Source organism: Pterocles gutturalis, unplaced genomic scaffold (genome assembly GCF_000699245.1).
Source record: "Pterocles gutturalis isolate BGI_N339 unplaced genomic scaffold, ASM69924v1 scaffold36585, whole genome shotgun sequence".
In the NCBI taxonomy this organism is placed as follows: Eukaryota; Metazoa; Chordata; class Aves; order Pterocliformes; family Pteroclidae; genus Pterocles; species Pterocles gutturalis.
The window spans coordinates 3473-27877 of NW_010144574.1; the positions used below are offsets into that span (position 1 = coordinate 3473).

At 45.1% G+C, this 24405-nt stretch overlaps 1 protein-coding gene across 1 annotated transcript; it reads right to left on the reverse strand.

The window, feature by feature from the left end:
* Positions 1 to 2107: 2107 nt before the first annotated feature.
* RNF220 (ring finger protein 220) lies at positions 2108 to 24185 on the reverse strand (the record flags this gene model as incomplete). The annotated part of the gene is made up of 6 exons (XM_010085143.1): positions 24147 to 24185; positions 22913 to 23045; positions 6845 to 6941; positions 5716 to 5802; positions 3929 to 3984; positions 2108 to 2186 (listed from the first exon to the last, which is right to left on the reverse strand). Coding segments are annotated over exons 1-6 (482 nt in total), but the record flags the coding sequence as incomplete, so codon positions are not given.
* Positions 24186 to 24405: the final 220 nt, after the last annotated feature.

Here is a 24405-nt window from a genome sequence, read left to right on the forward strand (position 1 = left end):
ACCACACCGCTCTCCTTGCCTAGACTTATTTTTGGAAGAGGGGAGGGTGAAGGAACGTCATTCTTATGAGAGAAGGATCAATACGCGGATCACTGCTAACTCTATTAGCTGCTGCTCTGAATGGTGAGCATGGCTGACACAGGTGGTAAGCCATGTGCTTCTGGACACTTTTAAAAATGCTAATCACATGCTACACGGGGTTTAACATGCCAATCAATACCGCTCAGATTTAAAGGCAAAAATTAAAGTTACGAACAATGGAGTAAAGCGATGCTGCCAAAAACTTCCTGTAAGTGCCACCCAAAACAAGAAAAATGAAACCAATTTAGCTCCAGATTAAGAAACAGGAACTAGAGATGAATCAATTTAGCCTGTTGGGCTGGGTCGCCATATATCACGGCTCAGCAGTGGAGTGGGAAGCAGCCAGACAGTGTGAAACCCTTCCCCCTCCTTTTCTGTAGGCTTCTAGCTTTGATCCCTGTTATCAATTAATTTAACAGAACCCCTCTACACAGACACGCACATAGAGCATTCAGACTCCTTAAATGGCAGAACAGAAACTATTTATCACGAATCTCAAAGGAAAGAAGGTGAAGAAAAAAAAAAAAAAGCAGCTAGGAATTCTCAACCTGAAACAGCATCTTGCTTTCTGAACCTTAGTGAAATAAAGCACTTTAAACGAAAAGCTCTCCCTGCTACTTTAAAAAAATCAGTGTTATTGGAAAGACTCAGCAAGATATTTAAGGCTTTGCCCTTAATTTCTATTGGGTTTTGCTGACTTTTCGCACCTTTTGCAGAACTGAAGCTTTAGCAGGGCAAGGTTATTGCAGAGCAAGGTGTGCATGCATACATGTGCATGCACACACACACACGCTCCCCCCACTTCACAGCAGCGTTAGCATGAGTGTTGTTTGGAAAGGATTCTGGGATCCTTCAAAAGGTGCTAGCTAAAGCCTCTTTGATCAGATTATTAAAGCTATGTCAATTTTATCACTTGAGCTCAAGTGTTCTGGAAAATGTCAAATCCTTTCAGCTCCTGCAGTTTAAAGATTTTCAATAGGAGTGGATCTTGGAGGGTGGAGGGCTGCTGGGCTGACAGGCAGGAGGCCCAAAGGGAAGCCAAGCAGCAGCTGAGACAGAGGCTGACATCTGAGGGCTGAAGGGACGAGTCCTTGCTACCAAGACAGCGTGCAATGGTTGGCTCACTCTAAGGACAAAGCTGCTTCTGCACTGACCTGTGAGCTCCCAAACTCAGTGGTCCTCAGACAAAGTTTGCTCACCGAGAAGCATCAAACAGCAGACAGTCCACGTTTGGGACATGCCAATAAAAAGCCTTGTAAAAAGGAATGCGCCGAGACAGCAAAGCAGCGTTAAAAGTTTCCTCCGCAATTGTGAGTTTCCCCAGTTAACCCCTGACTGCAAAGATATACTTTGCCAGGCTGCCTGATCTGTCAAGAGATCCTGAAATGTGCCAGGGACACCATCTCTCAAGTAAAATACATGTAAAAGACAGAGCAGAGACCATGTGAAGGACTGCTCTCAAAAATCAAGACACAACAACAAGGTCACTTCTCCAGCAAAACCAGGATCACATAGATACATTGACAGTAGAAATCTTGCACGGGGGAATAAAAAAATCCAGGTACAAGCTGCCAGTTGCTTTTGTCAGGTTAGAGTGGGTTTGAGTCTTCACCTCCTGTCCAAGTTCCAGCTCTAGTCTAGGATGTTATGCACCATACAACATATTTGAAAACCCCCCTTTACCTAGAATACGACGGAAAGTATAGATATATCTATTAGCCTTTTTTAAAATATGGCAATTTGCAGTGGAGAAGCCATCTGGAAGCTGCTCTTAATTCCCTGTCACTGGGCACCTGCCCATGCAGGTATCTAGGGGAGAACTCCCCACAAGCCCTCCATGGTCACAGCAGTAGCAAGTCGGGACACCAGTAGGTCCAATCCAGGCTCATGCTGGAGGGAAAATTTCCCTTCTCAGTGGTAAAAGTTTCAAATATGCCTACCTTCAGTCTAGCACTTCTGGGAACATCAGACAGGACCCTATGGTTCCTAAAACAAGAAAAACGAAAGCCATACACTTTACACTCACTTTTCAATGTCACTGTTCTTACAGGTCTTCTGCATGGTCTCCTGTTTACTGCTTTCACCGTTACTTGTTGAGGGCATTTCTGTTGAGAGAAGAACAGACAAATTAGTAAGAGAACATTTGATCATTGCAATGAAATAGTCTGAACGAGTTACAGTTTCTGAAGCAGAGGACCCCAATGAGTCATTTTCATGTCAATTCTCGGAAAGAGAGAGAAGAGACCAATGCTACGTGTCCCTGTCTGGCGCAGAGGCCCTCTCTCTGGACAGCATGTTTCTATGATTTGAGGCTGAAGATACTGACTGACCTTTGCAGATGTTCTAGTTGTTTAAGCCAGGATTTAATTCAGAAACGTCTGAAGCAGCTGCCATGCCAAAGTGTACTTTTGGAAAGGTGGATCTGGAGCAAATCCACCCAGCCCAGACCTTGCTCTCAGCTTTTCCCTTTTTCCCAGACCCCCCAGACACAGACAGGGAGAAAAATATATGCCAGGTAACTAGTACAACAGAACAGTCTGCTCATAGCTCTCCTCTACCTGCAGTCCCATGGCTCCTCCCAGCACTGGAGGGGATGTGAGATACCAGCAGGAAATGAGCCAGATGAACTGTCCTAGGGCCAGCCCCTGGGCTGTAGTTTCAGCACCATGGCTTCAAGTAAAATGTATGAAGAAAACAGCTCACAGCAAGTGCCGTCAGGGCTGCTTCCTCATCACCTCTGTGACTGTAGCTACTGAAGCTGAACACACCTAGAAGCGAGTGCTCCTACATCACAGAAAATAAATGTGATTGCCTAACCCACAGAGGAAAACGCCTGCGATAGATACCCTACGTTCTCCATGTAATCATCATGCCCTTGGCAAAACTGATTCTACCCACCCCGCCTCTCCCCCCCAATCAAGCAGTTATGTCTTGTAGGTACTTTCAAGGCTGGGAATCAAGTGCCCAAAGCATTACAGTAACAGAACAGGGAACAAAATCAGGGGGACAAGTCTCTTCAGGTCGTTGAGCTTCAGCTCCCTTCCTAAGGGAGCTGAAGCAGCACTGCCCAGCTCTGGAAATGGATTTGGCATCTACAGATGGAAAGCGCCAGGTTTTATTATTCTCATATTTCCACTAGATTGCTGCTTACACTTCCAGTGCTGCTGGCATTAAATAAAAAAACCCATCAGACAAATGGGTTTAACACCGCCCTCCCCCCCCCCTTATGCTATGAGCTTTCAAATAAGGCATGCAAAGGTACAATTCCACATTCACTTGTTTGCTCTGGAGTCTCAACTACAGGTCATGAAGTAGGACAGATCCTAGAGTTCCCACTCGAAAGGCACAGGCTCCAGAGCTGCAGGCTTTTTTTGCCATACAGAGGCTAGCAAGGACAAGACCATGACACAAGTCTCTAGCATACCCTTTTAAAGAAGGAAGATGATAAGAAAGCAGTTGAAAAAAGCCCATGCAACGGGTGCCTGAGCAGTTTAAACCCCCAGCAGCTGAACACCACCATCACATAGTCAAGCTCTGATGGCTCCCTCTGTGATGCAGCAGTTTGTCTTTTAGTGACACGATAGCAAGTCAATCCAACTCCTGTTTCTTACCACCATACCAGTTAAGGTTGCATTTTTGGGAATTCCCTCAGCTGACACTGACTACAGTTAATTGTGCTGTAAAGTTTCAAAAAGAGAGTGTGATTGTATGTGCATACATATCTGCTGGCACTGTGCAAGAACATCTGTAACTACCATTTGCCTAATTACTGGCAATCAGAAGATATGGAATATCTATCAGCCCTCCTGTAGCATACAAATTAATAATTTACAAGTTCAACACTCACCATCGCTGGCCCATTTAGAAAACTCCGGTGTTATTCGAGTACTGGGTGTGCCACCACTAAAAGAGAAAAAGAGCAGAATGCTAAAGGTTGACTGTGGAAAATTTTGACACTCAGGGGAAGCAAGCCCTTCCACTCACCAACGCACACACCACCTCACTCTCAATACTGCTATCCATCAGTCTAGGCTTCAAAATGTGAGCAGTCAGCCTGCTGCCAGAGGTGTTTTTGTGCTAGTCCACACTTCCTCTAGCGTTCTCCCAACCTGCACTTCCAGCTGCGACCTCAGCTGAATCACACAGGGGTTGTGATGCTGACTGAAGGCTTGGGATTCAAACAGCACCTGGGACCTTATGGCTCATTTTTGAATACACAATTTCAAAGATGAAAACCTTACTTCTGTTGCAAGAGCTTCTCCCTTTAAGAATAACTTTACACCTTCACAAGCCCCATCTTTCCCATATTCCCACGTGAAGAACAGCAGCATTAAAGTACAGACAACTCCTAACCCTGCCCATTCTCTTGCAAGCCAGTAACAGAGACTGTACAGAAAGTCATAGCAGGCTGTGCACCCGTGACTGTATAACATTCTAGCTCTATGTGCCAAGACAGTTGGACTCAAAAGGCAACACAGACTCATGCTTCAGGGCATCAGCTTCCCTACTGTATTTCTACAGAAACTTGCCAGAATTTCAAAGTGCTTTTACAAGCAACATAATCTCCCCTGTTTTACAAATGGGCAAACAAATCCAGCAGATGGGCGAGGACCTTGCCCAAACAGCAAAACAATGTGTTAGGTGCAAGCCACATGAAGGAACTGGGTCTCCTGGCCTCAGGTCCTCAACTGTCTCATGAAGCAGTAAGTGTCCACAGCCAGATACGGGATACCCCGATATCCTCCTGCTACAGTACCACTTTCCTGGCTGTGAAGGAGCTTCAGTATCTTTGGGGCCCTGCCTATGGACGAGCACAGTTAGCAAAGTACTGAACGGACCAATGGTTTGGATCCAGTGTGGCAAATGCCACTTTTCCATGGAGTGGAACCTAATTTTGAACTATTGTTTGTGACAGGCTAAGCAGTAAGAAAACTTCATTTCACTGCTCTATCAATCACTTCAACCTTGACCTCACAGGATCCCTCAGTGAAAAAGATAGAGGGGTAATTTAAGCCCTGTTTTATGCAGGGCAGAGGGCTTAGAAAGCAATCCTACCTCCCTGTTAAGACTCATTTTATTTGCCTGAAATGCTTCCCCAAGTGCACTGAACGCTGGCTGCCTACATTCTCCATGTATGTGGGCAGAGCACACATCCTGCCCTGACCTGCTCCAGCCCCAGAGCTGAAGGCAGAAGGATTAGTTTGTGTACCCCAGAACACATAATGGGATGAAATGAAATCACACCCTGGGTACCAGACTTCCAATGTGCTGAACAAGATTTGGATGGCGTTTCGTTATACTGCTATACTAAGAGGCCACATTTCACCATGAAGCAAGATGATGCATAACACTTTATTTAGTACAGCACAGTTTCCCCATTGCCAGAATTCACCTTCTGACCAGCACCACTCAGGGAGAAGATGGCACTGGCTGGGCAACGGGGCGGTTAAGGGAGGGAGAGCGTGCAGGGAGGCTTTACAAGGCTGCTCAGGTAGAAATGGAGACCCACTCATCACACTGCTTCTTTCTAAGTCTCTCTCGTTGTGACTCTTGCGCTCAGATGAATGGGTATTTTCCACAAATTGAGATCTCCCCAAAAGCAACAAAAGCAAATTAGAAAGACACAGTACTTACTTTAAAACAGCACCTCGGAGCGCCTCCCTCTCTTTGGCTTCACCTGGCTCTTCCCCAGTGCAAGGGATAACGTCTGCCTCTGTGTACCTGAGCACGAGGGGTTAAGGAATGTAGAGCCTTGCTACAGACAGCGGAAAGGCTTTTGAGATGGTTGGGACACTACCTTTGATACAGAACAAATTCATTCCAACTGGGAACACCTCAAAAGAAGACAGGCTGGTATCCATGGAGGGGGTCGCTTTTAAATCCCGGATTAAAGCTTTTTTTTTAAGTGGAAAGAAACAGAAAATCTTTTGACAGCAACATGATGCCACAGCCTCTTAGCAGGGAAAAACCAGTTCCTCAACCTCTGCAAGCCTAACTTGCACAATTCCATAATTTCTGTTCGAGATACAGAGATTTCATACCAGCTAATGGCTGGGGCTTCAGTTTTAAAGGGTGGTACAGGTTTCAATAAAATCTAATTCAATAGCTATACATTCCTCCTCATCACAACTAAGTCAACATCTGCCTAATACTCTTGCAGGAATTCTTCCTTGATGGTTGTACAGCTGCTGCAGGGCAGAAGTCTGCCCAAAGCTCTCCCAGAGCGGTGTCTGAAGAGCCTGGCTCCCAGATGGAGAAGTTCCCAAAAACTGCCCTTAATGACAGTTCTGCCCATGAACTGTCAAATGAAGGGAAAAAAATTGACTCTCTCAGAGCGGCAGGTGAATAGTGCTTGAAATGTTTACTGCACAAAATCCCTGAAAACAAAGGTGTGTCTTGTGGAAAATAAACTCAATTTCTACCGGTGAAGCAGGAAAAGCCATCCATGCAGAAGAAACCGGGATGGAGACAAGAGATTGCTTATGAAACAGAATACAGACGCACTAACTTTGATCTCCTGCAATGTCTCCTATAGACTTCACCAACTGGGTCTGCAGCAGTGCTGCATCTACAGAGGCATCTCAAAGGCAGCAGCCGAAAATCCCTCCTAGTCCAAATAACACGGGAACTGGGGAAGACGGTGCCATTTCCAGTAGGGCTGGACACAGATTATCCACCGCTACCCAGGGCAGTGCTGTATGAAAGCTAGCTGAAGAGGCAAGTCTAAGGTTCCCTCTCAGTAAGAGCCTTTCAAAAACGATACTGTGGTTTCCCGTATTCAAGTGTGTCGTCCCCATCCACATCCAGGTCAGCGTCGCTGTCTGGATTCTCCTTGCCGCTGCACATGATAAATCCAGAACCTGGAAGAAAATAAAACGTGGATGAGTATTTGAATGGGAGACAAAGTGAAGGAGATCTCCTAAGGATGGTGGGACAGCACCAGTCTGCAGGTTGTCCTTCACAAAAGGTACCATCTCTAAAGACTGCACAAGGACAATTTTCTGAAGACTGCACAGAAAACACTCACAGAAACAGATGCAGGATTTTATGTTCTAAAATGCCCCCCAACACTGAAAATTAAACATTCTTGAACTTTTGCTCTCCATACGAGTTATCTGAAAGTTGAAGGCACTGGAAGTGTCTCTCTCAAAGGCAGACAAAAAATTGAAGCAAAATAGAGACATCTGGTTTTTCATAGAAATGGTTAACACAAAAACCACAGTACTAGCAGGTAAGAGAGGGTCACAGGGACATTCTGAACTAGTCCCTACTTCAGGTGCAGAGGGTAGGCAGAGGCTAAAATACAATTAGAAATATATATATATATATTTTAAATGCATTTAGTTATGGCTTAAGATTTTTACAATATAAAATGTTTAAGCAAACCAAACCTCTTTCTTGGAGAAGATCAGACTCCACAGTCACTAACAGCCCCTTACAAGCATTTCTTACATGAGCAACTTCCAGTGCAAGCCAGCAAGAGTCCTGCACTTTCAACAGGGGAGGATCAGGCACAAGCCCAGTCCCAATTCCAGAAGGAAGCAAGAGTAAACAGTTACACCTGAGACTGAACTGCGTAACAAGTGCCACTTTCTATCAACATATACATCTTTTTTTGTTCTCAAGCATTTTGTTGTCTTTGTTATTGCTGTTTGTAACCAGGCTTCTTTTAATTGAATCTCCATGCAGGCACCTATATAGATGAGCCTTCACATGGTATTTGCTGCCCAAGATCTATTAATGGAAACTAAGGAAGACAAATATTTACCTTTTATGTGATCTAACACTGGACACACTCCTTCCCATGAGATTGGAAATTAAGCAAAGATCTGAACCCTAGGGTGGTGCAAGATTCTCATTTGCATTCAATTCCACAGCAGATCTAAGCTGTTTGGAGACATAAGCTACACAGACAGAAACTGGCTCTCTCTGGCTGCCTCCAGTAGGCTCTTTCACGTAGCCTCGCTCTGTCCAGACAGCAGACCTGGACACCGGGCTCACACACAGAGGGTACCTGCTAGAGCATGAAGGACCTGGCACATCCAGATGTCTGGTGACCTAAGTCTGTGGCTAGACCAGGGAGTGCATCCCACTGGCAAACGCTGGAAGAATAAGGTAGAGGTAGCCTTGTCTGTGCACCAATGCCCCCAAAGTGGTATATTTCTGCACTGTGAATGTGGTTCTAAGTGTAGAAGACAGCTTAAAATTAATGTAGAAGCACTGAATATAAGGTGCACGTCTGAAGAACGAGGACATTCCGAAGCTCTAGGGTAGCCCTCTTAGTGCTACAGATGTCTGAGTCTGTTCATTCCACTGGTCTCACCAGCACAGATACACAAGCTTGTGCTGTCTGCAGCAAACTTGCACTTTCCACAGCTCAGAAGTGTGAGCTGTATTTCTAACAGTCTGCACCTGTGCAGAGAGCGGGGCAAGGCAAAGGTCTCATTTCCAAGGACACAATGCAGACACAGTTCTTCACTGTCGCTCTCTAGGAACGGATGCTCTTGCTGATTCATTAGGCCCCCAATAAAATCTGTTTATATGGATTTGATATTTCTCTTCCCTGAATATAAAGAAGGTCCTTAACGAGTGATAACCATAGCATGACAATGATTTTAATACTAACCTTTCCCTAGAAGCATAAACTACCTTTTACTTCCAAGTAATTGCCAGCCTTAATTTCCAGCAGAGGTAACACAACTAAGCACTAACAACGCAGCATTCGCCGTCCGTGCCAGGCAGTGCAGGAGCCATGCCCGCAGGTCAGCTCTGCAGTGTTGCTGGGGCAGCCCTCTTCCAGCAGACCCTTATGAAGTGTTCCACGTCCTGGCTGCATGCTGCCAGCCAACACATGTCATGAGCTGCCTTCTCTTGCTGCAATGGCTCACCTAGTAAATTTTCAATCCCTCAGTTCATCACAGTGTTTGGGAGAAGATTTAGAGGAGTAAGAGAGACCTGACAAAGAAGCTGGATAGTCTTTCAAAGCTGCCTTAGAAGTCGCAGTGAGCGATGGGGTGGTAATTTACAGGTATGGCATTTAACCTGCAGTAACACCAGCCCCTGCACTTGGCATTACTTTAGCCCATCACTTCTCAAAGGCCATAAACTTTGGACACACAGGTCTTCATTTTTCTTGTAGCTGAGGGAAACATAAATCATGCAAAGCTGGAGCTGTGACTTGGCCAGTCCCAGAGGTGATCTGAACACTAGCCAGACAATGAATACTTGAAGCAAGTGCCTTGGAGGGGGGAAAGGTGTCCAAAAGAGGGAACATAAGGGGGAGCGCTCTCCAAGTCCCTCTCTCTGCAAGGATGCCAAGCACATACCAAGCATGCACCTTTCCATCAATTTTGTTTCCAAGTGACTCCAGCCAACTTGTGGTTTATGGCTGGAGCTTAAGAAAAGAAGATCTACTTACTGCGATACAATTTACAAATATAAGGTACCTTGACTTCAGAATCCTGGTGTCCTTGCTCTCAAAACCTTTGTACTTAAGAAAATCCCTTTTAAGTCCGTAAGGAAAATGGTCCACAGACCCTTTGCTGAATCTAGCTCTATAATAGGAACCACTGCATTCCCAACAGAGTACTATCCTCCCCACACAGGGAGGGTACAGGGCAAGGGTTTGGACAGTATGTGTTATGAAGAGAGACACACACTGTGACGATCTGATACAGCAGTTCAGTCACAGAGGAGAGTGACTGAGAACTTAGCAGAGAAGTTCATAGGTTAAAAAGAGGGGAAGAAGGGTAAATTTTATTTTCTGATCAAACAAGGATTCCCCAGCCAAGACCTAAAGGAAGCCACAGTAACGTGATCCAACTCTCAGATTTTCACCAAATATGGATTTTTTTTTTTAATATGACAAAGTGTAGTCCATTGCAACACAGTAAAAAAACCCGACTCAGAAACTGTACACTAAACAAAGTAACCTCTGTGAACCCAGAAAAGACTTTGAATACAAGCTGTGCTATGAGTTTTAGGACTTTAGAGGATGCTTTAAAAAAAAAAAAAAGGGAAAACCAAAATCTGCAGAACATGTTTCCGATGTGAATCAAAAGGTCCATAAATGCAGTACCACCACTGCACGCAAGAGAATGCCAAAGAACAGGATGCAAAGTTCAGTCCAGCATCACCTACGGAACAAATGGCCTGCCACCAGCATCCTAACGTCCTTTCATCTGCAGCAGGGATGGATTTTGAGGTCAGTTCTGGTGGGCTGGGGTTTGGTGCCACAATTTCAACCTGACTCTCCTTGTCTAACTTCCTGGGGTTGCTTCCATGCACAAAGCCAGTGAAAATACCCACGCAGCTGTTCAAATATTTGACGTCTGAACTGCTTGACATTATTCATTCATCTCAGGCTCATTCAAACCAGATTTCTGGACAAGTGCTGTTATAAATGGATTAAGAGGACCACTAAATGCAAGGAAGGCCTGATCCAATCACACCTGCTTCTCACTAACTCAGCTCAAGTGTAAAGAGGGCTCACAACTTCCAGCTCCTGCCGGCAGCGTGTGCTGCCATCCAGGAGCAAGGAAAATGTGAAATGGAGTGCACAGGGTGGCAAGCAGAATAAAATGGCCTTTGCTACAGCATTGTTTTGGACCTGCTAGATGAGAATGGGAGCTTCCCAAAGCTCCTCTGCCACAACACACTTGGGTGATCTGCAATTCAGTAGCGAGCACTGGGAACAGGGAGGGTTCTTCCAGCAAGGCGCGGCTTCTGAAGGTCACGCAGTAATTCACGGCCATTAGCAACGCTGCCTAGAGCGGACCTCTAAAGTCAGTGACGCTATCCAGAGGTCAATGCTCAGGACCAGAACTTTATCCCAATGTGTTAATAAAGTGAAATCTGACAAGTGAATGTTAAGTTGTAAGTTTGACCTAGGAATTCACAAGAGACACAATCCTGAGGCTGTTATTCACAGGAGCAGCTGCAACTCTTACCAGGAGTCACCTAGGGCCTGAAGAATGTAATTCCACGTGTGAATTTGAAAACGCTGCTTTCAGATGAAAAAAGAACAAACGCAGACTCTCCTGTATCGTTCCCTTTCCTTGTTGAAGAATTTTTTGCTCTTGCCATGCATTTGATAGGAGGCAACCGCTTGTCGTACGCTGCCAGCCCCAGTACAATTAGCCTCCTGATGCTAAAGCAGCACAATCCTCTGACAGTCTTAATCCCAGCTGCCTCCTTAAGGTCCAGACAAACAGGAGTGAGCAGGCAGGTCAGACACCAGGGCCATTAAGCAGAGAAAAAACAAAGTTACAGCTCTGTCTCCAATCCCCATTGCTCTGGTAGCCAGGTGCTCTGACAAGCAATTCCAGCACTGGTATTGAGTGGCACCTCTATAAACCCTGTGACAGTTTGGGAGACAAACTCCCCCATCAATCAGAATGTACCTATCAAGATCACTTACCTAGAGCGCCCGCCACCCTCCAGCACTGTGTACACAGCTTTGCTTGGGCTGGCCTCGGAGCTGTCTGCCTGAGCACCAATTCAAGGTAGTTTCTGAAAAATTTAGGTGCTCTACACAAGCAACAGTGTTTCTGAAATACTGAGGCAGAGCTCTGTAAAGCAGAAAAAACTGGTATGCCTTTTTGCTGCTGCCAGGCTGCAGACACTGGCAGGCTACAGGAATCAGCTGAGCTTGATGGAGACTGGAAAACACTTCCCACCTTCTTCCTTGTGCAGATTAATAACGGCTGGAGATAAATCTCATCAGAAATCCTTTTCTTCCCCTTTCCATAAGTTTTCAGAGCACTTTGGTTCCTTCTAAACTGACCCCTGTGCCTAAGCATCCCCTCTGACCTCTGCACTCCTCCTCAAATCTCACTTCCTTTGTGCAATCCCCCGATGACTGGTCATCTCAACATCTCTCAAGTGAATGGTGGCTCAAGCTAAGATCCAGGGTCATTAACATGATATATAAGCAGATTCACAGAACAGATAAAAGGGCCCCTCCTTTTCTCCATCACGTTCAGTGGCAGATGGCCAAAGTAACAACATATGCTGCTTCAGGTGCCGGCAGCACCGCTGGCTCCTGCGCAGGCACGAGCTCACACAGAGCCTGGCAGTCTCGGGAGCAGAAAGGTACGACAATCAGACCAGTGCAGACCCGAACAACGACAGCCAAATTTCCTGAGCACAGGTAGGAAAACACAGACCTACTGTGCCCCACTTCTGCTCCTCAACTCCTGTCCAGGCAGATAAGACAGTTTTGGGGGACAGCCGTGCTGTATGCATTTAACTGTCACTTCAAACAAGACTGAGGAACAAAATTAAACATTAGTAGTATTATTTGTACCACCATTATGAATGCAGCTACTAGGTACTACTCATGCAGAGGATCAAACTCATCTGTTTAACAGGCAAGGGGTCAAATCTATATTGGAAATAATTCTAGAAATCCAGAATTGTGTATAAGTTGTCTAAGTGGGTCTAAATTCAAATCCATCTCAGGGGCGTGCAGCTCTACTGGGGCCCATTTTGGCTGGGAAGAGGCATTCATTCTGCTGGCAGGTAATTTACACATGTTCAGGAAAGAAGAAAAAAAGCCTCCCGTAAATCTCCAGAACTGTAGCCTTTGCTAATTACACTCCTTGCAGTAACCCCCTTCTGCACAACCTCCCTTTCCAGCACGTTCACTCTATTTTCTTAACGAAATGTCACTCGTTGGCTTCTTGGAGAGTAAAAACAATGAAGGCAATAAAAGTAGTTTATGCAGACACACGGCCAGGCCTCACACACACTTCCCGAGAATGGCTCTAAACTGGGTTTATTTCATCAGCTGCTGAAGTATCCCAAACTAGTCCTAAGAGGATAAGGTGGCATGGATGCCGTTTTATTTTAAAAGGCATTTGGGAAGAAAGAGAAAGCCATTAGAGATTCCTGAAAACAAGAGGGAGGCAAAGATGAGGCCATGCCCAACAGCAGTCTTTCTGCAGATCTGTAACACTTTCCCAGCCGTGTTTTTGGACAGTGAAATTGTTCCTCCATTTTTTCCCTAGAACAAACAGGGATAGAATAGTTTTTCTGGTACTTTCGCAGCCTGTTGCAGGAAAAATGACATTCAGAGGACATGAAAAGCTGCCTGCAGGATGAGGTTTTCATTTCTCTGGAGCCAGATCCATTTCAAGTGAAACAGCGATTCACCTGGAAAACTGACACCCAACTGTGTCATTACAGCGTACAGCCGAAAGAGCCGATGCACGCATCTGATGCCGTCTATTAGCTCCCACCGAGGCACAAACGGTTTGCCAGAGACCTGACTGCTTACTAGCGTCTTGGACACTTTCAGTGATCTTTGCTAACAGATCAGAGGAAGAGCTGCCTTTAAAGAAAGGGCCATATAATTTTATGACCATTAACATCACTTTGCAGCAGCATGCTGAACAAAGGGCAGGCAAGCTCTGCCGTACAGGACAAGAGGCAGATGCTGCAAGGGAAGAGGAGTATTTCAGAGATTTCTTTTATGCCTCTCTGTAACCCATCAGGTGCATGCAGATCGTGGCAGCAGAGTGGAAAACACCCTCAGACCAAAGGTCTGCTCTGGTGCAGCCATTCACACACGGCTGCCTCCTAGAGCCTCACACCGGCGTGATGCACCAAGGTGAGAACAGTCTCATGTCTATCTCAAAAGCTGCTCTTCAAAACCCAGAGCTGAAGTACAAAAGCAGCAGCAACAGCCAGAGTCTTTGCAGCTACGGCTCGTTTTCCACAGTCAGGGAAAGTTGGACCGGAAAGCTTTTGTTCCCCTGGGGAAAGGGTGGAAACAAACAAAAAAGGAAGAGAGAGAATTAAAGTAATCTTGAATCACTAAGCAGATTCACCTCACTGGATCAATAAGCACCACTGACAGGGATCACAGGAATGTTGCAACTTTGCCAATAATAAAGCAGCACAGCAGAGCTTGGAGGATGACTTTTCTAAGGCAGCCGAGCATGAAGCAACGAGGCTGGTGAACAGCTGAAAGTGACACCCTGGCTTACAGCGTGCCACTGCCAGCAGCGGGGCTCGATGCAGTTTACTTTAAATAATGATTAGCACAGAGATTGTAGGTGAAAGGCAGCCAAGGACTGGAAAAACCAAGGGCTAAATTTCACGGGGCAAATTCGTATGTTCTTCCCCCCAAACTAATTCTTTTCTAGGCTGGAAAGAAGAAAGAAAAATCAGTGCTAATTTAATCAATTGATCAGCCTATTGATTGCAAAACTGGAGCTGCTAGTTAGCCATGTGCTGTAATGCCCTCAACTCTGAAACCACAAAACACACCATTGATTTCTTCACTTCCAGCTCCAAAACAAGAAATAAAGCCAGGCTTTCAGTGGGAAAGCAACTTCCTTGTCCAGGGAAAAGATGCAAGCAAAGAAGAAGAGAGGCCAGGAAACAGGGACAGACGCATCTTGCCAGGTTCAAACTGAAATTAGTTACAGATGCAGTCACGGTGTCTTGTGTAAACTCTATCGATTGGGTTGCTGACAGTCTTGGGAGCCTCCCTACTAGGACAATCAATCCGGCTGCAGTGTCACCTGCCACTTTGCTGAACAGTTGACAATGCAATTATCCAGTGTGGAGGCAGGGAGTTGGCGTGTGTCAAACGCAGTTAGCCACTTTCCGGGCACTACTCGATAATGTGTTTCATCGCTGAGTGTAAGAGACGACATGCGGAGACAGGAGCTGTTTAGAGCCATTGAGACCCGTGCTCCCTCTTTCCTTTAGGAAAATCTCACTGCCCCCGACTTAACAACTGTATTCTAAAATGCTATTAAAATCACGTCAATCAACTATCGGGTGCTTAAGGCTGAAGTTTGACCTGAGTGTCCAAGAAGCAGATTGCAGTTCTAGCAAAACTGCAGACACTTGGGAAAAAAAAAAAATTATCAAATGACTGTCTTAAAACCTGGGACTTTCAAAACCAGACCAGACAGACCACTAGAAAAATGGATTGCAGAGAGCAGCTAAGCATGTGCAGCAGATGGGACAGGAAGATCTTATGCTGCATGTCTGAGATCCAGGAAAATTGGAAGTTTAAAGGGATGCTGTCAACTTGAAACCCAGTCAGTTTAAAAAAATTGAGTAGTTTCAGGTACTCTACCTGCTCCCTTACTCCCCCTGCCAATTTTCACGGTGCTACAATCGCATTGTCTCTTTTTAATTATTTTTTTTCCTTCCTTCCTCTGTTGCTGGGTGACAGACATCCCTTTTCCTCCTCCAAGTACGATACATAATACTGTCAAATGGAGAGAATTCCCCTTCTTCCCATAGAAAAATCTTTTCCTGGTTAGAGTGGCTGTCGGCATTACGTAAATCAAACAGCAAGGTTTAGTTGATTGCGCTCCTTCCAGCTAATGCATTCTGGCAGTTTGAGGATAAAAATTAGGTTCTTACATTTTTGCATGCATTCAAGTTAACGAAAATGTACTATCAACAAGCAGGACTTTTAACAGCTATAAGCACCCTTTTTTTTCCAGTTGAAGTAATTTTTACTTTGCTGAGTCTCATTGATTACTTTGTGTTCCAAAATGAAGAAAACACTGCTCCTTGAAGCAGTATATAAACTTTAAACACACATGATATTGCTGGCTCTTTTATGTAAGGTAGGAATTCAGAATTTTTTCTTTTAAATCACGTACTATTCTCATCTGCTTTCCCCGCTCACTAAACTCAACTTCCAATATTAATATACAGTACAGTAACCAAGAGACATTTAGTAGCGACAGAATCCCTCAAATTCTACACGTGGACACAAACCATGGAGAAATAGTCAGCTACAGCCCATCTGATTGTATATAACACTATGTAAACAGATCTGTTAGCATTTTTAGGTCAAGTATTACCTTACGGACAAGTACTTGCTCTCAAAGGAAAGAGCTGCAAACATTCAGGAGTGGCTGGGCTACTCCATCAGACCAGTAAAAAATACTGTCCCTCAGCAATGGAGGGATTACCAGGATTATCACCATTTTACACAAGGGCTGAGGCATAGGCATACGAGTGCTCTGGGACTCAGCAGCCCTCTAAAGGGGGGATAAGGCATAGAATAAGCACTTGAGAAACATGAAAGTTATAACCTCTTGCCCATTTGGAAGCTTACAGCAGGTAGAAGTGACCAGCAGAAGGTAACAAACCAAATATAGGAAGGCTAAAATACCAAGACCAAGAGGCTGGGAAGGATGCTCAGATGTACAGATACATTCACCTCAGAGACTGAGCAACAGGGGATGCTGACACTGGAAACGTGGCAGAGAAAGGCACTGAACCAAGCTCTTGCTAAGTGGAAGGAGGATTAAGAATTTCACTATGGCAAAGATTCCCTATACTTTTACCACAGACTGCTCTTGCATCCAAGCTTAAGTTTGATTTAGCCTGCCAGGGAAAAATGAATGAATTCTGACTCATCTACACAGAAATGGGGAAGATTATTCCAGTTACTACACCATTCTTCCAAAAGGCCTAAATATGCCAGGGACGTCTTCTATTTCCCATATAATCTCTTAGGAGAAGTCACACTTTTACTGTTCAGCTCAAATACTTTCGCTGAATTTGAGTAGATTAGTTTACACGCTCTTACTAGTATGATCTTAAATGCAGCCTGAACCACCTGGCATGCAAACATGGAAAGTCTCCTTGCCTCCTGAAGCTTTCCCGTGGACCTCATTGTACTTTATCTGAAAAAGAGGATACAGCTGGCTACTAGGTGAGATTCTAGAGCAAGACTTTTAAGCTCTGTCACCAGCTTAGCTACCGTCTTTGTAACATTAGAGATGTTTCTCCATGCTTCAGTTTCCACGTATGTGTCCAACACAGATTTTGCAGAGTTTTGTTGTAGATTTTGATGTTCATGAAGTTGCACTGAGAAGCCCAGTTTTCCTTCTCTATTTTGAGCTTTCTGCCAGGTAGTTACCAGACACAAGCAAAGTCCCTGTGTTCACAAACACCTGCTTCTGAGGCAGAAGAACTGAAAAACAACTACTTAGATGTTGAGGACTGGACCTCACACTTGAAAGCATGCTTCTAATGTTGCATGTATTTAGAAGAACAAATTGGAAGAGCACATAGCTATTGGTCCAATGCTCTTTCTTGGACAACTAACCCATGCTGGACGAAGGCTGATCTACATTTGCTGCTCAAACTGAAGCATATCTTGATTCTGCAGAGACAGAAAGCCGACAGTGGGACTGCAGCCATCTGCGGGAAACTTTCAGACAATTTAATATAGTCCCGCTTTCCAGGCAGCTGCCCTAATTGTACGTGACATGAGATCCAATGCAAATGGGCACCCAAGGATAACTGTAGTTTGTTACAGCTTATAAGGCTTTACCAAGTCGCTGTATGCATACGCTAAATCGTGCTGTTCTTTTCCCTTGATAAGACATTAATGAACAGATACAAGCCCTTTGCTAGCTTGGGAGGAGGACAGCATGGAGAAATAAAGAGAAACTTCAGAGTTAAGTAATCCTTGTGTGTTTCTTCTTCTTCAAGAGTATCACAGATCCTTGTCACGTTGATCTTTCTTAGAAAGTATCCTTCCTTGAAAATGCCCTGCTTACCATTTTAACATTTTCACAGACTTTCTCTCTTCTGCGTTACTTTTGATGCAACTGATTGCTGAAGGAAAAGGAACCCAGAAGAGCAGTGGTGACTAGCTTGCTACTGTGCCTGGAGGAAGGCTTTTTGGTGGGGGAGCTGGAGGGGAGAAGAGAAGGACAGGGCAGATGGAGAGAACTTTGCTGCAATTCTTCAATTCTTTCGTATCTAAAGAGGACAGCAATCTCTGTTCTATCAGACCGCATGGTTCATGCTTTAAATGGTACTTGCTGCTAGCTTGCTTTCCCCATCTCTGTCTCTCTCCCTTTGAAGCAGACTGGACAGCTTCCTCAAGCTGGCGTTATCGCTCCCTCTAACCACTCTTGGCAGGCAATCTAATTCCCCCTGAAAAGGTCACCGCCATTTTAACTGCCTTTCAATCACATTAAGCACGCTGCTGCTCGTGCTCAGAGCACTGCGCCTGCAGCTCTCCTGACTGAGGTGCGATCGATAAACTGACATCCCGTCCCCCCACCCCATCTCCCCAACCGCCCCATCTGCCGCTCGCCTCCTTCCCCTCTCCTGGACAAGCCGTCTTCCCAGAACAGACACTGAGAGACCAAGTGACAAAATCCTCTCCTCAAATCCAAAGCAGCAGAAGGGTGCTGCTAACCTGGCATTTACTAATCTTTGTCCCATCTGCTAAGATATAGAAGGGCGCAAGCAGCCCCCCCGCCTTCCCTAGACCTACAGAGGCAGCGACTTCACAGGACAGTTTGCTTAGGCACCAGTCCAGACACCTTTGAAGCTGTGTTACAAAGAACAAGCCTCCCTCAAGCTTCCCTCAATGCAATCATTACCGTTATCTCTCCCCCCGTGCTGCCTTTTTTTTTTTTTTGCAGTTACGAGTTATGTGTTCCACCCATCGATCCCTGTGTAAGACACTGTTTTAAGTCCTCTTGCCTTTTGACTGTGCTAAGCCGTTTAAGAGATGACAGCGGCTTCTATCAGTGCGAAGCTGATGCGATTCTTTTCAGATAAAGCACTTTTTTCACTCCCCCCCTCCTTTTCCCTTCTTTCAAGTAAGAGACATACACACAAAAAGAGACACTGAATCTTTCAAAGAAAAAAACCTTTTGAACTTCCCTCAGGAATTCTTTAAAGGGATAACCTTACAGTGTAAACACTGAGGGTAACGTGCATCCATTCTGGAGAGGGAACAGAAGAATTACTACAAATATGCTGAACGTTAAAAAAAAAAAACATTAGAGAGAGAGCCACTTAATGCTTTCACTTGCAAAGCCTCGCTGGCTTTCTAAACAGAGAAACTCATTAGACAAAGATGGCATGAAATAATTCCCTGCAACAAAGAGCTTCGGAGAGGGATGATCCAGAGATGTGGTTATAGACAGTTACAGAACATTCAGGTATTTCAAGAAAAAATTTTAGTCTTCTGACACTGTTCTAAGATAGGGAAATATTCGATTATTACATCAGTGTATCTTTTCACTTTGAAGCATGAGCTTGATTTAAACAGCGTTGGTATTTCATGCTGGTAGCCTTCTGAACCCATCCCAAACAGAAGCCAGAACCCTCCTGCTACAAACCCCTACTTAAGAAGGGCCTCTGCTGAAACAAAGTGGTTCCAAATTCTATATAATTGCCAATAATCTTAATTTACATCCTGCAGTTTTGGGTAAGCAAAATAAATGATAGTGAATGATGCTTTAAGAAGCCAGGATGACATCTAGAAGTACAAAATATTTCCTGACTGAATGCCTTCACTGAACCCAACAGCTTAAGAAACAACACACTGATCCCAGCACTTCTCAGTTATATCATATTCCTACTCGCTGCCATCTCCTGTTCCTTCCACCTGCTGCCTCAAGTATGCCAAGTCGTAGCAGGCAAGACGGTGTGCTTTGGCTCTGCTGCACTAGACCTGACTGGGGATTTGCAGCTGCAACACCAATACAGAAGACAAAGAATTTCCACCTTCCAAGACAGCCCCTCAGCTGAGAGGAGCAAGTTTTCCCCGCAACCCCTTTGGAACCAAGAAAGCTTCATCCTAGGAACCACACAAGTGAGAGTTTCAGCCATTGACTGCTCCCAAGTATCAGACCACCTTCCAGAAAACCTGAGCAGGGCTGTTCATGGCCCTGATCTTTCTATTTTCAAGAAGAAAAACTCCAGGAGTGTCCAACCTTCCCATACCCACAAACCTGACCGTTTCTTTCATGTAATTCGCAGAGTTTTCCTCACCTTGAGAGCAAGATGAACTTTACCCATTAACCAAAAATGAGAAAAAGAAGAAGGCAGGACCTGTGTTAAGTCTGAGTCACTTCTGTAACGCTGCCCAATGGTCTGACTGACTCACGCAATACATGGTGGCCGCAGTGTCCTGCTCCCCCTTCGCCCACTGGCGACTTCTCCTCAAAGCAACACACTATTAAAACCAAAATTAATGAGACACACGGACATTTATTTTCCCCATGTCATCTCTTTAGACACCAGTGACATCCCTGTAGCCTGGCAAAGGCTGTCTGGCATTATAAAAGGCCTTTGATTTCCACATCACTGCTACTTCTCAGCAAAGGGAACAGAGCCAAACACAAAGCCTCGGGTGACGGGGGTTAACGAGGGCCTTGCCAGCTCCAGACAAAGCAGTTTTAAGCATTAGAAAGCATCTCCAAAACGTTGTGCTGTGCTTCAGGGTTGTAAATGAAGAATTCTGTCCCTAAAACCAGGCAAGGGCCAATACTGGCAGAGAAAGGAAAAGGACAGTCACCTTAAGGTTACCTGCGAGTGCACAAAGCAGGACTGCCTGATGGAGACCTCTGAATGCCCGCAGCCAGAGACAATGCAAGAACCACAAAAGGGAGCATGAAAAAGCGTAACTTGCTTAAAAAGAAATACAATCAGCCAACTACGGGAGATCATTCCAGCTTTGCTTTGGTTTCATACATTTTACAGAAACTTCTTGCACAGAATAAGGAGGTACCCTGCAGATATTATCTAGTCATCCCAAAACGCCAGGCAGAAACTCCCGTTTAGGGAAGAGGACACCTCTCTAGAGGAGCATGGCAGCTGTTGAATCCAGCTGCCAGCAAAGGCGTGCTCCACAGGAGGAAGGGCAGGGACGAATGCATGCACTAGGGACCTGCCAGCTGCTCAGGTGGAGTCATTTCTTCAGCAGCAGCTCTGCCATCAAAAGCTGCACAGAGAGGATGCTCCTCACCATAAATCCTACAGGGAGCTTCCTGTGCTTGCGAGGTGATCTACAGACACCTTTCATCCACCACCACAAAAAAAAAAATCCAAAAGCCTTCCCATCAGAGTAATTGTTGAGGGTTTTCAAACCACATCTAGCTGTGCTCTACTCTCCTCCTAGCCTTCTGACCCTTTGCTGGATCTGTTCATGTAACTAGGAACTCTTGAAGGTGTCATGAAGGTCTCAAAAATGAAAAAAAGAGATGGACCCCATACTTCCTGATGGAAGCAAGGCTATTTCTAAGTATGAAACACAGAAGCACCTGCCCATGTGTGGGCAGCCCTCTTGCCGAGGTTACAGCCCTGACTGTTGCTAGAACCTGTCTAACCTCTGGTGCAGGAAAGCAGCTGATCACATAAAACAAGCGATCGCATTTGAGAATTCCTTAAAATAAGGAAGAAAACGCAACAAGGAGTACTTTGCATTTACACAGCCTAATCACATAAATTACACGCATTTTGTCACCCTGAAGCGTCATTTGAAAGAGGGTCCCCACATGATTGAAGCAATATGAAAGGTTCAGCTCACACTTCAGTGAGTTAACTCAAAAACAACCAGGAATGTTAACCAAGTGAAGACAGTACAGTGTCCACACCAAAAGAAATGGAAGATTGTGCTCTCCTCAAGCTCAGCTGTTCGGTGTGAGCAAAGCAAGAACCCACACATGCACAAAAAAGGGCACAAATGAATGGAATAGCTTTTTCTAATCAGGACTAGCAGTGGCAACAATAGAGGCACACAGACATCCCTTGGTTCGCTGCTATGGATTGTAGTAACTATGCTACACAAACATACCCTAAGGCCCTGTGTGGTCTCATCAGACTTCTGCCTGGAATCACGTCCAGACTCAACCCTTCATGTGGGCACAAATAAAGTTAAGGTAGGTAGACACAGGAAGCGACAATGTGAGCTTCACTAGGTAGCCTCTAAAACCCAAAGAAGCTGCTCCTTCATCCACTCTGCTGTAACCCAGCTACAATTTAATTTCAGGGAAGGTAAGAGCAGATCAGGAGTGCCAGGCTGTCACTGAGTACACGACTGGCTTTTAAGTCCAACTCCCTTATGTAGTAGCCTTTCCCCTTGAGATATTTTAAATTAAAATCCAAGCTGATCTAGGAAGAGATCACTTCCCATCCTCTTTATTGAAGGGAAGGAGCCAGCATTCCTCCTCTCATTAGGCATGCACTACGTGGATTGCTTGTGAGAGACTCTCCTTAGTGCCAGAGGTTTATGCCAACGAACAGTTTAGTAAATCCTCCTCTTCGAGGCCAAAGGGCTGAGTGTAAGAAAGGGGCCAGGTTTCTAGCTAAAATTACATTCACCAATAAAGCTCACGAGAGGTCAAATTTTGCCATAACTCACTCTCTCCTCTGTAACTGATTTCCCCGTCACTGGGGAAGGAGCAAAAGAAGGAGGAAAAATAAAATGTGTTTGTCTGGGAGCCCTAAGGGCTTGCAGTGCTGGAGGTGCAGAGCAGGTTCCTGGATTCTCATTTATCAACCTTAAAAGGGATGGAGTGATAAATGCACAACCGGTCCTTTAATATTTTATGCAGGTGCTAAAGCGACTTAGCTGTCACCTTCAATACATCACCAGAGGCTGATACACCAGCTTTCGTCACTCCAGGCTGGGAATTTTTACAATTTCATTTCTATTTCCCTCTCTTCACATACTTTAACGTATTTCTTACCACGTGTAACATATAAAAAGCTATTTTCCCCAAATGATCTCCCCATTCCACCCACTCCTACTCATTCCCTCTTCAGTCACATTTCTCAAGCAAGAAATAACAGCACGCTTTTGCTCCAGATTTACACAAATTTTGACTCTTGTCAGGCAAGAGAGGCAGAAAACTGAAATCACTTCTACGTGGATTGCTTGTGAGAGACTCTCCTTAGTGCCAGAGGTTCCTTAGGCTGAAGGTCCCACCCTTTGTGAAAGGCAAATCTCTAGATCCCTCCCTTTAAAGATAGACAATGATCAACTTCCACAGCAGAATGATTTATAAGGGCCCCCAAAACACTGGCGCACCTCGAAATCCTCCCTCCAGGAGGGTAGTAGCCCGTATCCTCTTCTGCCCACACCATTCGTACTCTTCAAAGCGGTTGCCATTCTCGTTCTCGATGTCCACAGAGTCATCCTCAGTCATGCATGAACCTTCTCTCTGCACAGGGTAAAGCAGGGGCAGAGTGTTGAGATGCATGGAAGAGTTCTTTGGGGTTAACAACTTGGGGTGGGATGGAGAAGAAAAGCTGGACTGTTCCCAGGACAGCTAAGTATAGAGCAGATAGCAGCATCTACTCCCACCCCCATTCCCAGTGATCTAAATCTAGAAGGAAATGGGTGCTGGAAGAACTTGACAACCTTAAGATCAATACAAGTCGCAAGATTCATCATTTTTACACATGGAAATTTAAGCTCTGGTTCCTAGAACAATGCTGGTGTGCATTTCAACATGCATTCTCCTATTGTGCATGCACAATTCTCCTACAATGTAAACCACAGATTCCTTTGACCCCCAGCAGGATCCTAGAGCATATTTTTGGGGCACACTGATCAAAAGACACCTCTCTTTACACCGTGCACCTCTTGAGGCAACAAGAATTAATTTGTTATCCTCTCTGTTGTGGGCTTTTCCTGACAAACAAGCACAGAAAGCCCTATGGCACAACTCTCTCCCTCCCCTAGGGCTTGTTCCTCCTTCTTTGCTGTCTTTGGGATGAACAGCAAGAGAACAGTTCTGTTCAAATGCACTTCCTGGAGTAAGGCGGTCATGCAACATTTACAAATGCCAGTCTGTTACAAAAGAATCCAACAAAAAATAATTCTAAACTGTCAAAGGCAGAGATCAGAAAGAACTCCTCTTGCTGTGCTACATAGGAAGCATGAAGTCCTACAAAAGGCTTCATAAACTTCAGTAGCTCTGCCTTTACAGTCTACAACTTAGACTTCAATAACAATGAAAGGGTGCATGAAGTAAAAAAGTTATTAATGCAACACAGGAGAAAAATCCAGAAAAATCCATCTTCCGAGGCAAAGAGAAGTGACTACAGATCTGAGGGAGACAGAGTTAGCACTGCCTGCAAGCTCAGCAATGTTAGTTTTTGCCCCACGTTAGGTCAACAGCAGACAAAGCTGGGGTGTAAGGAGAAGGGAATGGCAGCTGGTGATCCTGCTGCGCCTCTACCTTTGCAAGGCATTGTTCCACATGCCTACTCATCTCCTCCTCGGATCCTGACAGAGGTCGGCTGCAGAGGGGACATACCTGCCCTTCGTCTTGCTTCCTCCGTTTCATTTTTCCAATCCGAGCTGCATGGAGAAACCAGGGAAACAAAAACAAAACAAAAACAAAAAAAAAAGGGAAGACATGTCAAATTTGTAGATGCACTCTTCTCTCTATTTGCTCAGCTCCAAATAATAAACCCTTGGCAGAAATGGTAAGATCTCACAGCAGAAAATCCTGTTGCAACTCCCTATTCTGACTGCCATAACCAGTACAGAGATCCTTACTTAGCACTTTCCAG